The 14,318-nt window shown below is 38.5% G+C and overlaps 1 protein-coding gene across 1 annotated transcript in view; it reads right to left on the reverse strand.

The window, feature by feature from the left end:
- Positions 1–2,709: 2,709 nt before the first annotated feature.
- Positions 2,710–14,318, reverse strand: part of FRZB (frizzled related protein) — a 34,423-nt gene continuing 22,814 nt past the window's right edge. The window contains exons 4-6 of the mRNA XM_055120981.1: positions 12,016–12,220; positions 11,595–11,658; positions 2,710–4,229 (exon numbers count right to left, since the gene is read on the reverse strand). Of these exons, the coding sequence (XP_054976956.1) occupies positions 4,113–4,229; positions 11,595–11,658; positions 12,016–12,220 (386 nt within the window). The 3' untranslated portion in view covers positions 2,710–4,112. The remainder of the gene's footprint in view (positions 4,230–11,594; positions 11,659–12,015; positions 12,221–14,318) is intronic.

Here is a 14,318-nt window from a genome sequence, read left to right on the forward strand (position 1 = left end):
TCATAGTCTAGGGCAAGGATTCTTATACTTTTTTCAAGAACTTTTCATGAGACCGCAAGTATATGGTTTATTAAAACAGGGATACAGGGGCCAGAGCAATAGCACAGTTAGTAGGGCGCTTACTTTGCATGAGGCTGACCTGGGGTCCATCCCATGATGATCCCCCATGCACCGCCAGGAGTAATTCCTGGTGGTAAAGTCAGGAGTAACCCTTGAGCTCCACCAGGTATGACCCTCTTTCCCCCTAAAACACTCCCCCCAAAACCCAGGTATACAAGTCACTTACAATTCCTTTTAGCCCAAGAAATTTTCACGAGACTTTTGACACAGAGTTTTTAAAACAGGTACACAAATCACTCACAGATAAATCATACTTTTTTTTATTTTTAGTTTTGAGGCTACACCCCGCTGTGCTCAGGTCTACCTTGAAATGCTTTAATACAAATATATCTCAATAGGGCTTCTACAGGCTTTTTCAACAGGAATTAGCTTTCAAAGACACCAAATTTTGAGAATGACAAGACCTAAAATTTCTTTAGAAAGTTTGTGTTTATTAAACCCTGGCTCAGCACTCAGGGTTTACTCCAGGGGACTGTATGTGGTGCTGCAAATTGAACTTGGGTAGGCTGTGTGCAAGGCATGGTGTGCTATCCCTTAGGCACTAAACTGTACATTTTAAAAACAACTGTTTCATAAATGCCACATTCAGTTACATGACCTCTTATGAAGTACAACTCACCCTTTATGCTTTGGGCTAGGGTAAATGAAGAGAGGAAGTGACAGTATTTGGGGTTGGAGTTGAAGATGCATGTATATAAATCATCATATATAATGTAAATTCTATTATGTAGATTTTTGGCCATACAGATAGTAGACTGTGATTTAAGGAAAACTGTGAGTAGCTTCTATCTGCTTGATCCTGCACTTTTTCACAATGTCACAGCATATTTATCTTTTTATCAGCAATTGCAGTAACTTCTGCTTTACTTCAACTGATTTCATTAATGCTCACATTATTCAAATATTAAAATTCAGTCTAAATAAACACCAATCATCAAATACTTATGTTTCTGCCATGTTTCTGTTAAAAAATAATAGCAAATAATTCCTTGCCAAAAGCAATATGTGGTGCTATTTACTCACAGTGATTGTAATTTTTGTATGTGCCTTCTTAATACGTAACAGATGTGGAAAGACATAGAATTGTCCCACCCCACCCCCATATGCTCAGAGAAACATATGGCCCCGAATCAGATTACACTCTGTATGTGACAAAGTCAAATGTGTTCGTGAAGAAAATCTAAGTTTGCTGTTATTTTCATTTTTGCTAGTTTATTCAACGAACAGCTAACATATGTTATTGTTTATCCAGGAAATTAAAATCCTGAAGGTAAACATAATTTCCCAAAGAAATTTTAGATTTTGTCATTCTCAAAGTTTAGTGTCTTTGAAAGTTAGTTCCTGTCGGAAAAGCCTATAGAGAGCACTAATGAGATATATTTATATTAAGGCATTTAAAGAACAGAGAGGGTTTCTGTCTTTATTGGTTTTTGAGTTACACCCAGCAGTGCTCAGGGGCTGTTCTTACCTATGTGCTCAGGAAACCATGTGGTACTAGGAATGAACCCCAGCCTCCCTCATGCACTCAGCTCACTGAACTGTATCTCTAGTCCACTTATTAGATAGTCAACATTGACACTAAAGTCATGTCAGTTCTCAAAAGAAGCCTGCCCATCATTTATTAATGGGGGTTTTGCAACTACCAAACTCCATCATTAAATGTATTTCATGTTAGAAACACACCCTTTTAGAAACTCTGAATAACTGACAGAATGTATAAATAAACAAAATCAAGCATTAACATGGAAAGTGGCCACCCCCCAAAAAAACACTGTTGAACTTAAGACTCTGGTCTCTTTTCTTTGCATCATAATGGCATATGTTCTGAGCATATATAGCCTTAAGTTCTACACAAAATTATTGAAAACACAGAGAACCCAAAGAAAATGACAGGGCTAGAAACATCTATGACTTTTCCCTGTACTATACAGCAGGATTTTTCACTTAAAATTCCTCTTTTGTTTTGGAAGACTCGATGAAACTTTATCCTCTTCCTGGAGTGACCTTTAGAAGGAATGAGAACGAGATGAGAAAGTCCAACCTTCCAGCCTTAGGACCTTGAAGTTCTAAGATGTAGGTGTCAGGAGGCAGGATCCTAAGTTTCAGTTCTTTTGTTGTGACACATACTACCTCATGACACCTAAATTTACCTTTTTAAGTCACAAAAGCAGCATCTAGAAAGGGCTTCTAACCACCTGTGAATAGAGCCCAAATGGTAGACAGTGAAGTTATCAGAAGGCAGCATATGGGAGCTTAAAAGACTGGGAAAGGTAGTTGGAAAAGGTAATAACTAACTTCTAGGGTCTTGGGGCTCATCAGAAGAAACAGTTTTCTCTTTACAAAGAAAATTTTAATGAATTATTAATCCCCTTCTGCCCTCTACCCCTACCAGTTCCCATTCTAAGAAACCTTATTTCAAGAATAAACCAACTTAAAAAAATGAAGCTTAACAGAATTTTGAGCATTCAATATTCCAACTCCAAACCCTCCACCAGTACCCACCACAAGTGTCAGCATCCCTCCACCAGTCACCCAGTGGACTTCATTCTTACATGGTTTTGTGACTTTCTGGAAGAAAACACAGCGCCATTTGCTTCATCAGGATTTTATTTTCAGCATTTCATAGCTTGGAAATTTGGTTCCACTAATATCAAACATGAAAATGGAAGGAAATAAGACTTGCAGATGATTAGCACAGGCTCTAAAGAACACTGCTGGAGGAAGGAAGTGAAAGAATTGTTTGTCCTCCTGGTCTCTGGAGATCCTCCTGCAGCTTGGATAATGAGAATATGCATTTGGTTCAAGCATCAGAATAACATCTCTCCTGACAGCCATAATTCCTTTACTAGGCATTTTGTTGAGCATTAAACAGCACAAATTCAAATGCTAAAGTGCAGGTCAGTGCACTAAAGCACCTTATAGAGCTGCATGATTTTTTCTTAAAAATTCTGATGCAAATGCATATGTACTTTCCCCCCTGATCAACGTAGCAAGTTAGATTGTTTTGTTTGGGGCCACACCCAGTGCTCAGGACTGATTCCTGGCTCTGTGTTTGGTGATCACTCCTAGTGGACTTGGGAGACTGTATGGGATGCCAGGGATTGGACCCAGGTGGACCACATGCAAAGCAAGTACCCTACCTGCTGTACTATCTCTCCAGCCCTATTTCTTATAACACCCATGAGTTTCTTTAAAAGGAAGCAAATTCTACGAGCTATGCTGATAACAGCAGATGTCTAGTTATAATGTGATCCTCTACTGCTGATTAGCATATTCATAAACAAATCAAATGCAGTGCCAAAAGAAAAATGCTACTGTTTATGCTCCAACAGCTACTGCTTTTAGTTGTTCTTCTCAATCAGGCAAAATTTTCTTTCTCCAGCTCCTACTTATTTTGCTTCCTGCCAATCTTGCAAATAACTCATCTTGTGTATAGTTTCTTCCTAAATGCTTCCTAATGCTTGATTGCTTTGCCTGTGTGGCATTTGATTTCAAACTGCCATTTTACCTTTATAAACATTTAGGGTTTGCAAGCGTGAGAATGCCCAAAAGGCATGTGAAAATTAGGCTGTAATTAGATCAGCAGAGTATATTTTACAGTGTATCAAGCTTTCTTTGTATGCCAGAAATCTCTCTGCTCCAAAATTGCATTCCAATCTGGGTGCAGAACTGTAACTTCACATTTATTCTCCATCACAGAGGCCTAGATACCAATGTATTTAATTTATTATTGTTGAAAAGAATAATTTCCCATGATACATGAAATAGATATACCTAAGGTTCTGCACCGAGACCACAAAAAAGTGGAGTGTGGAGAGGGGGAGGAAAAGCAGAAAATGAAAGAAAATAGACGTTATATCAGTTACCACATGGTTCTTTGTGGTTTAAAAAAAAAGTAGAATATGACGTGCAATCGTGCAATTTTCCTTTGCTAGTCGAGCAATACAAGTCTTAATAGAAATCCCACAGATGTTCTCTCTGCAGTTCAGGATTTAGTTGCGTGCTTGCCTGGGGTGAGAGTTTCTTGCAGACTTCTGACTCTGAGTGGAATCACTGTGGCTGGAATCACTTTTACTCAGTCCAAGATGACGGAGCTTCATATCCCAACGCTGTGAAATTTAGAACAGAAAATAGACATGTGTACATATTATCAGCGTCACTATTTCTGTTGTACCAACCACTGGCTAAGACAGCAAAAGCAGACCTCAAAGGCATTTACCTCTTTTCCAAAAGTACAGAATTCATACATAACCAGGGTTACTACGAAGTTCCTCCACCCCTCTCAGAGAGCCCAGCAAGCTACCGAGAGTATCTTGCCCGCACAGCAGAGCCTGGCAAGCTACCTGTGGCGTATTCGATATGCCAAAAGCAGTAACAAATCTCACGATGGAGACGTTACTGGTGCCCGCTCAAGCAAATCGATGAGCAATGGGATGACAGTGACAGTGACAGTGACTATGAAGTTGGTGTGACATGAACACAATTCTCTAATTTTATATAAAGCATAAAATTGGTCACTTATCACTATTAGCAATTTTTTCTTATCAAATCTTAGTGTGAAAGTGTTCACTCTGGTAGCTGGTAATAAAATACTTGGTCACGTATGTGAGCACTGCCTGAAGTGACAGATACAAGGCACATCACAAATGATTAACATAGTGATTTTGAAGAAAGTGCTATTTTTCGACTTTTTCTCTTATAATACAATATGATATCCAACTCAAGCCACAATAAATTACCACCCTTAAAAGTCCATGTGAATTGAGCAGTGAAAAAATGGAAAATGGGGAAGATAGAACCAGCTAAAAAATATTATCCTAGGAGTTAAAGAGATGGTACAGTGAGTAAGGTAATTGGCCAGCACACCTCTGATCCAGGTTCAATCCCGGCACCTCATATGGTCATATACCAAAAATAGCACTGTAACACTGTCGTCCTGTTGTTCATCGATTTGCTCGAGCAGGCACCAGTAATGTCTCCATTGTGAGACTTGTTACTGTTTTCGGCATATCAAATAAGCCACGGGTAGCTTGCCAAGCTCTGCCGTATGGGCAGGATACTCTCCCTCGGTCACTTGCTGGACTGTCAGAGAGGGACAGAGGAATCGAACCCAGATCGGCCACGTGCAAGGCAAATGCCCTGCCTGCTGTGCTATCGTCCACACCAAAAATATGGGAAAACAACAGTGCTGATGGGGTGTGGTAAAAAAGAAAACCTTATCACTGTCTGTAGCAATGATGTCAGATTCAGCCTCTATAAAAAATAGTACGGTGATTTCTCAAAAAAAATTATAGAGCTTCCATATTACCTAGCAGCTATCCTTCTTGGCATCTGCCACAAAACACAAATTTGAAAAGATTTATGCGTGTCTCTATTCAGTGTAGCACTTAATACAATAATCAGGATATAGGAACAACTTCAAATCTCCAGATGAATGAATAAAGATGCTGTGGTATCTATGGCCCTGAGCACTGCCAGACATGGCCCTCAAACAAACAAAAACCAGGGGCTGGAGCAATAGCACAGTGAGTAGGGCATTTGCCTTGCATGTGGCTAACCCGGGTTCGATTCCCAGCATCCCATATGGTCCCCTGAGCACTGCCAGGAGTGATTCCTGAGTGCATGAGCCAGGAGTAACCCCTGTGTATCACTGGGTGTGACCCAAAATAAAACAAAGAAAGAGACAAAACAAAAAAACAAAAAAAACACACAAAAAATAACTATATAATAAAAATGAAATCTTGCAGTTTGGAACTAAAGAGTAGGTTCTGTGTTAAGCAAAGTAAGTCAGAGAGAGAAAAAATAAGCACCAAATGATCTCATTCATCTGTCATATATAGGGAAATGAAACAAGGGAACAGACAGTATAGAACACTGACAAAGCTTCACCTTGGATTACAAAACTGGGATTACAGGCAGTAAGGAGGTGGAACAAAGGAGAGAAAGCTGGTAGACTAGGAATAACTTAAAGACAGTGGTGGAGAATCATGGATACTCGGTGATGGCAAGATGCAACAACTATGTACTTAAAAACCATCAACAGAGGCTGGAGAGATAGTACAGAGGACAAGACACTTGCCTTGTGTGCAGTCAACCTGGGGTTTGATCCCCAGCACCCAATATTATCCCTCAAGTCCCACCAAGAATGATCCCTGAGCACAGAGTTAAAAATAGGCCCTGCGCACTACCAGGTATGGCCCCCAAACAAACCATAAACATTAACAATATTGTAATCAGGGTGACTAGACTATAATTTTTTAAAATTTTAATTGCATGTCTAATTCCTAATAACTATAATAAAGTTTAATATATTTCATAGTAACACTATCAGTAATGTTTACATGTCATATAGTAAATTATAAGGATTTATATTATGGGTATTAAAGATAGAGAATAAGATATTCACTACAACTAATTGTACTTCTCAAACTTCAGTAAACATAAAAATAACTTGGACTTTTTAATATAATTCGTATTCTCATTCATAGGTCTAGGGTAGAGCCCAAGATCTTTTTATCCAACCATCACAACATGAACTCTCAGGCAATGTCAGTGATGCAGGCTTTGGAGCCACTATCATTTTTTTCTTAAGAAATATTTCATTACTTATTGAATGTTTAGTTAAATATTAAATCACATATAGAAGAAAATCATAACTTTTCGGCATAAACTTACCAAGTTTATATAACCTAACAATAAAATGTTCATTCCAACATGACTTTTAACCTTTTTAAAATTAATGCATGTGCTGAATTATTAAGCAATATCTACTAACCATACAAATACCTCTTTAATGCATAAATTAGTTATTTTAAATTTTTTTAATTTTATAAGTTAGTTCACAATATTTGATTACATTTAATACTCAAACACTCATTCCATCACCATTACACCTTCCTACCACCAAATTTGGGATGTTTCCATCCCAAATCCAAATCCCTGTCCCAAAACACAACTGAAAGAACATATTTTGTATTGTCTGTTATGAAGAACTGCTGAACATGCTTACAAAAAAGGTGTTCATATAGGAAACAGTGTGAAGATTATTCTATTTTGGCAGGAGTGATTAAGACATTCTATAGGATATCACTAACATGTTGTTAAAGTTTGGGTGATGTGAGCTTTGGTATATATATCTAAAAATATGTATATATACATGTATATATATACATATATATCTATTTCCCTCTGATTTGTTGCCTACTGTCTGAACCCCATCAAATATGGTGTGATAATTATGGAGAATAGGTAGGGAGTCTTTTATGGTGTGTTGTGCAGCTGCAAAAGCGGCCACGTGGTTCAGGAATATGTTCACTCATACGTGAGGCTTAGCCGAGTGTGTGGAAAGCGGCCTGGAGCATGGTGGCGGTTGGGTTGTGGAGGTCAGCTGCTAGGGCTGGGCTCCTTGGGGCGAGGAGGGCTCTTACCTGACCCCTTCTTGGGTGCCCCAAGTGAAAACAGCCTGGCGTGGAGTCTGGTAGCATGACTATGGGGTCTCATTTTATGCTCCCTTCTGGGAGAAGCAGCCGTGTGATCTGGAGGGTGGCCAATGACGAGATTGTCTGGCATCAACAGGAGGTGGCTTACAGGTGTGACCCCTAGGTCACCAGAGACTGGGGGAAACAGGCAGAGGATCTCCGTTTCCAGGTCCAATCATTAAGCCCAGAGTCCAAGGTCACAATGTTCTGCATTACCTGGGTCCCAAGGGACTTCACTCATGCGAGGCTAGGCCCAAACGGGTGGGGAGAGGCCTGGAGCAAGGAGCCACTACCTTTTAAGTAGCATGAAACTTGTCCAAGCTTGTTTAAATTCTAAATATACTACTTACCAAACAAATTTCATAAAGTAGATATCATTTTTATCATTTATTAATTGGAGTTATTAACAAAACCTGCTCATAAAAGTGTCCTGATAATTAACAGACAAAATGTATAAGGTGCTTAATACATAAACTATTTTTTAATTAAAAGAGTTTTGGGGCTTTTTTTTCTTTTTTTTTATTTTGGGCCACATCAGTGATGCTTGAGCTCTGCATTCAGAAATTACTCCTGGCAATCACTGCCACACTCACGGCTAACCCTCACAGGCTTGTCCCAAGTCCCCACACATGAGAATGAACCCACTGAAAAACTCAGGTATGCGGGACAAGTGACTGAAAACTCCAGGCTTCATGGAGTTAGGGGTGGGAGACCTTCCCCCATCTCACCACCCTTCTGGTTTCCTGGCAATCTGCCCAAGAACTGCCTCTGGGCGCTATTTAAGTGCATCAATGCCCGTGATTCAGAGAGTCACAAATGAATCTCAGAAGAGAGCAGCATGCTGCAGAGATGCCTTTGGACCCCAAATATTTTAAAATTTTAGAACTTCAGGACTTCTCATACTATTCATAACAAGCAATATAAAATAAATTATTTAGCATCTGCCTATGGGGCAGGCTTGGGTGGTGGTGGAAAAATTCAAAATAATGGTGGTGGGGAGGTGTTAATGGTGATGGGATTGGTGTTGAAACATTGAATGTAAGCAATTATTGTCAACAACTTTATGAAAATAAAATTTAAATATTTTTTAAAAAAAGAAAAAATTACTCCTGGTGGTGTTCAGGGGTCCAGATAGGATTCTCGGGATTGAATTTGGGTTTGACCCCATGCAAGGCAAACACCCTACCCACTGTGCTACCACTCTAGCCTCAACAATTCTTTATTTTAATATATTTAACATATTAGTTTAGTCCACTATCTTGCTGTTTTTCATATTAAATAAAGTAATTCTCAACTCCCTGAAAATCTTGACCTGAACAATTATAATAAAAGTGATCTAGGGTCAAGAATGATAGTACAACAGGTAAACTTATTGACTTGCTTGTGGCCAATACACATTTGATCCCTAGCACCCCATGTGTTCCCCTGAGCACTGCCAGAAATGATTCCAGCCTGAGCACAGAGCCAGGAATAAACTCTGAGTACCATTGGTGTCATACACACACACACAACCCTAAAGCAGTGACCTAGGTAAGCACTCATTTACATGACAAAACAATTATTGATCTATCAGCTGAGAGCTAAAATATCAGTTGAGAAAGGTAACTTTAAAAAATCCTTAATAAAATGTTTATTATTCTTTCAGAAAGATTGAAAAACTAAAAGATCTAATAATTATAACCAAGTTATTTTCCATTCAAAGTGTTAGCTGGATGGGGCTGAAGCGATAGCGCAGCAGGTAGGCCATTTTCCCTGCACACGGCCAACCAGGGTTCGATTCCCGAGCATCCCATATGGCTTCCCGAGCACCCCCAGGAGTAATTCCTGAGTGCAGAGCCAGGAGTAACCCCTGTGCATCACCAAGTGTGACCCAAAAAAGAAAAAAAAACAAGTCTTAGCTGGACTTATCAGAATATGAATAGAAACCTTTTTGAGTTAAATTCTTCCCTTTAGCATATTTAAAGCTAGATTAAGAATATGTGTTTTAACAACTTTAAAAAAACATTAGTCTGTAGAAAGCAATGGAAGATGTTTTTCCTACTAAGAAATGGTACAAACAAGCAATGTAGGTCTTTATGAGATAGTGTCTTGTTAAAACAAAACAGAAGTTGCTACAGACTTTGCAACAAGGATGCTCTTCCAAATGCTACGGGAATTTAGGTAGGACGAACCTCTCTTCTGCATTAGCAGCAGAAAGACAAATTGAAAGGACAGTAAGGAGTTCACCATACTAAAAGCTGCTTTTTCTTTGCTAAGAACCAAATTAATTTCAGTGAGACACAAATGAAAAACTACCTCAAGTTTGAGCTTAAGATACATCTCACTTTTGACAAACACACTGTGGGATACAGGTGTCTGTGGAGAAGAATCTTAATCATGAAAAATAATGCCCTCTACATTTTTGTAGGTCACTTAAACTCAAATGTATCTATAGCACTATAGCACTGTCATCCCGTTTTCATCAATTTGCTCGAGTGGGTACGTCTCCATTGTGAGACTTGTTGTTTTTGGCATATCGAATACACTGCGGGGTAACTTGCCAGGCTCTGCTGTGCAGGAAGGATACTCTGGTAGTTTGCTGGGCTCTCCAAGAGGAACAGAGGAATCGAACCCAGGCTGGCCAAGTGCAAGGCAAACACTCTACCAGCTGTGTTAAATACAAGATGCATAAGATAAACTGCCCAGGGCTGTTTAACTTACTCTGTGAATGTTTCTCAAACTTTCAAATTTAGGGAAGGCAAAGAATGTATTGTATCTGTACAATATCTGCTCTATCACCAACCCACCTAGTATGTATACACACATACACACACCTTTTTATTATTTGATAGTCTATGCATATTCTTCAATATTTATTTATTTTATTTTTTTTCTATACTAAGCAGATTTGCTTAGTATAGTAAGGAAAAAATGGAACCTTACATAATAAATCTACTATGCAATTTCCAGAAAATGTATCACTTCCATAATCAAAAGTCGTTGTCTTAAAATAGAACTACTATCCTTGTGTCTAATTGGGTCATATCTTTTACAGATGAATACAGATGAAAATAGCTCTGCCTTGTACACAGGCACTGATTTCCATATAATGAACAACACTGGCATTTTCTTTTTTTAACATTGGCATTTTCTCACCCAAGTTTTATTCTGTTCCATCTTTCACTCATAACTATAATGGGTTCAAGGAAGCAGTATGTCCAGAGAAAAAACATTTCTCAGTCTCTCTTGGATCTAGGAATTACATGGGGCTCAGTCCAAGGAAGTCCTGCTAGATGGTGCACTCAGAAAGTCCCTTTCGCCTCCTCTTTATTTCTCCCTGGAATGTAGATGTGTGCCAGGCAGTGGTACAGTCCCCTGGCCATCACCAGATGAATACAAGAATGGAAGCAATACGCTAAGTATGGTAGAACAGTAAATTAGAAGAAAAATATGTGAACTATATTAATGAATCAAATATATTAATGAAATATACAGTCGCCCTATCAGTTCTGGAGAAAATACACGAGGCCTCTTTTACAAGTCAGGAGCCTATTATTAGAACCTCGACACAGAGAACTCATTCTTCAAAAAAATTAAAGAAAAGTCCATCTGGATTTTTAAATACACAAATATGCATACAGATATACATATATTTCTCTCTGTGTGTATCTCATATTTTGATAGTTTTCATGTAGTTTCATGAAATTTAAATGATATGTCTCAGGCAGCCATTTTATTCCTATGGCAAAGAGTTTATTTTCTGCTTTATTTTCCAAGTATATTTTGGGGTTTTGTTTGTTCACTTGGTTGGTTGTTTTTGTTTGTTTTTTAGGTCATACTTGGCAATATTCAGGATTTACTCTGCACTCAGAACTCACTCCTGGTAGGGGTTAGGGGAACATATGGGATGCTGGGGATTAAACCTGGGTCAGCTGCATGCAAAGCAAATGCCTTCCTCACTGTGCTATCTCTCCAGCCCCTTTCCAGGGATACTTAGAACATAAATCATAGACTTACCTTAACTTTTTTACCTAGGCGATCCTTCCATTTCTCAGCAATAGAACCTTCCACCAACAGTAATCTGTATTTTTAAAGAATCAAACATTTTTTTTAAAACTTGAAATGTGTTACTGAAAAATACAGGCAATCATAAACAAGTAAAAACAGACTGCTTATTTTAGAACAGGAGGACAACGAAGTTTTGAAAGAGTGATTCTTAAGGATTTGAAACCATGTATTCCACACCACTGGGAATCACACACATACACCTACACATATCTATGTATATATGGAACTGAGGGGGCACAACCAGCACCTATTCATGATCTTCTAGAAGCTAAATAAGTGCTAAAGCAAGAACCCAAGAGTAAGATCTCTAGACAAGTACAGCAAGGGTTGCCTAGACATAGAAAGTATTCCAAGTCTTTATGGAGCATACCTGGAACGTTCCTCATCTTCATAGCCCATGATGACATATTCCTCATTAACATTAAGTGGTGGGCACAGGCAGCCAGAGCTGGTGTAAAGGTTTACAGTGTCCCTTGGAATGTTGACCAAAGAAGCCTTTAGTACCTCTTTCACCTCCACTACTGCAGTCACATCATGGCACTTGCTCTTTACCTCTTTAACTTTAGCACGAATGACTGGATAAAAGACAATAAAGCAGATACACTGTTAGGATACACAAGAGGTGCCCAGTTTCTATTCTTAACTCAATGCTTAAAGAAGAGAAAGGAAAAGCCAAATAGATATTCCTGCCTTAGACAGTCGTAAATGATACACTAGAAAACACACCTGTCCTCTTAATGTGCAGCCTTGATCTCCTTTTCAATTTGTTTGCATGTATACATACACCAATGTACATACATGTGTGCCTGTATTTAATTATACCTAATTTTTTAACTTTTATTTATTTTTTAATTGAATCACAATGAGATACACAGTTACAATGTTGTTCATGATTGGATTTCAGTCATATAATGTTCCAACATCTGTCCCTTCACCAATGTACATTTCCCACAATCGATGTCCCCTGTTTCCTTTCCACCCCTTCCTTCGATCCCTCCCTCTTCCCTTCTCTCCCTCTTTGGGGCATTATGGCTCTATGTTTTTATATTTTTGTACAATTTTTAAATACTTAATATTTTTATGTGGCTTTTATATTTCATTGTGAGAAATTCATATAGAAAATCAAAGGTTGAGGTAAAATTTTTTCCAAAACTTCATTCTGGATGTGTATATAAGTAGATGTGCTATTTCAATTTCTATCATCAGGAATTTAACTATATTAATTTTACTCTACATAAAGATAAGTTTAAGAACATATAGAAAACACAAGAAAATGTCCTAAATTACTTGCCTGGTGAGATTTGTAAGCAAAAGTTTTCTTTATTTTGTGTAAGACAACCCCTATTTAAATGCTATTTGAGACAATCTCATGACAAATTCACAGCCCCTGCCAGTTTTTATTTTATCCTGGTTTACAGGAGAGTGCTTCATAGAATCCATCAGTTATTAGAGATGAGTGAACTGTGCAAATGTTCTCAAACTAATGATTTATTTACCCAACGTGTCAACTATTTTTGGTAGACATTTTTAACACATGTACCCACTCCAAAATAAATACCTCTCTACAAGACTTACTTTATTATTTAAGCAATTTTGTTAAAGTTCAAGAGCTCTTAACAGAATTAATATAAATGAAGCAGACTTTTTGACTAAATTAATAGTCTCTCCCACTGTTTTCTCAATTAACATCATATGTGTTAAAAATGTAAAAAAATCAATCTGTTATTAAATTAAAGGTGCATTTTATTTTGGGCATTTCTTTGTATTTAATCAAGTGCCTGCTTTCATTTAAAAAAATAAGCTACAAATCCCCACAGAAAAAAATTTTTTTTTGCTTTTTTGGGTCACACTCAGCAATGTACAGGGGTCACTCCTGGCTCTGCACTTAGGAATTAGCCCTGGCGGTGCTCAGGGGAACATATGGGATGCTGGAAGTCAAACCCGGGTCGGCCGTGTGCAAGGCAAACACCCTACCCGCTGTGCTATAACTCCAGCCCCTCCCACAGAAAATTCTTTTTTTTTTTTAATTTTTTTATTTATTTTTTTTTTAATTTATTTATTTTTAATTAGAGAATCACCGTGAGGGTACAGTTACAGATTTATACACTTTTGTGCTTATACTTCCCTCATACAAAGTTTGGAACCCATCCCTTCACCAGTGCCCATTCTCCACCACCCGTAAACCCAGTGTCCCTCCCACCCTCCCCAATCCCATCTCCCCCCCACCCCACCCTGCCACTGTGGCAAGGCATTCCCTTCTGTTTTCTCTCTCTAATTAGCTGTTGTGGTTTGCAATAAAGGTGTTGAGTGGCCGCTGTGCTCAGTCTCTAGCCCTCATTCAGCCCGCAACTCCCTTCCCCCACATGGCCTTCGACTACAATGTAGTTGGTGATCGCTTCTCTGAGTTGACCTTTCCCCGGAACGTGAGGCCAGCCTCGAAGCCATGGAGTCAACCTCCTGGTACTTATTTCTACAGTTCTTGAGTGTTAGTCTCCCACTCTGTTATTCTATATACCATAGATGAGTGCAATCTTTCTATGTCTGTCTCTCTCTTTCTGACTCATTTCACTCAGCATGAAACTTTTCATGCCCATCCACTTGACTACAAAATTCTTGACCTCCTTTTTTCTAACAGCTGCATAGTATTCCATTGTATAGATGTACCAAAGTTTC

This window comes from Sorex araneus, chromosome X (genome assembly GCF_027595985.1).
Source record: "Sorex araneus isolate mSorAra2 chromosome X, mSorAra2.pri, whole genome shotgun sequence".
NCBI lineage: Eukaryota > Metazoa > Chordata > Mammalia > Eulipotyphla > Soricidae > Sorex > Sorex araneus.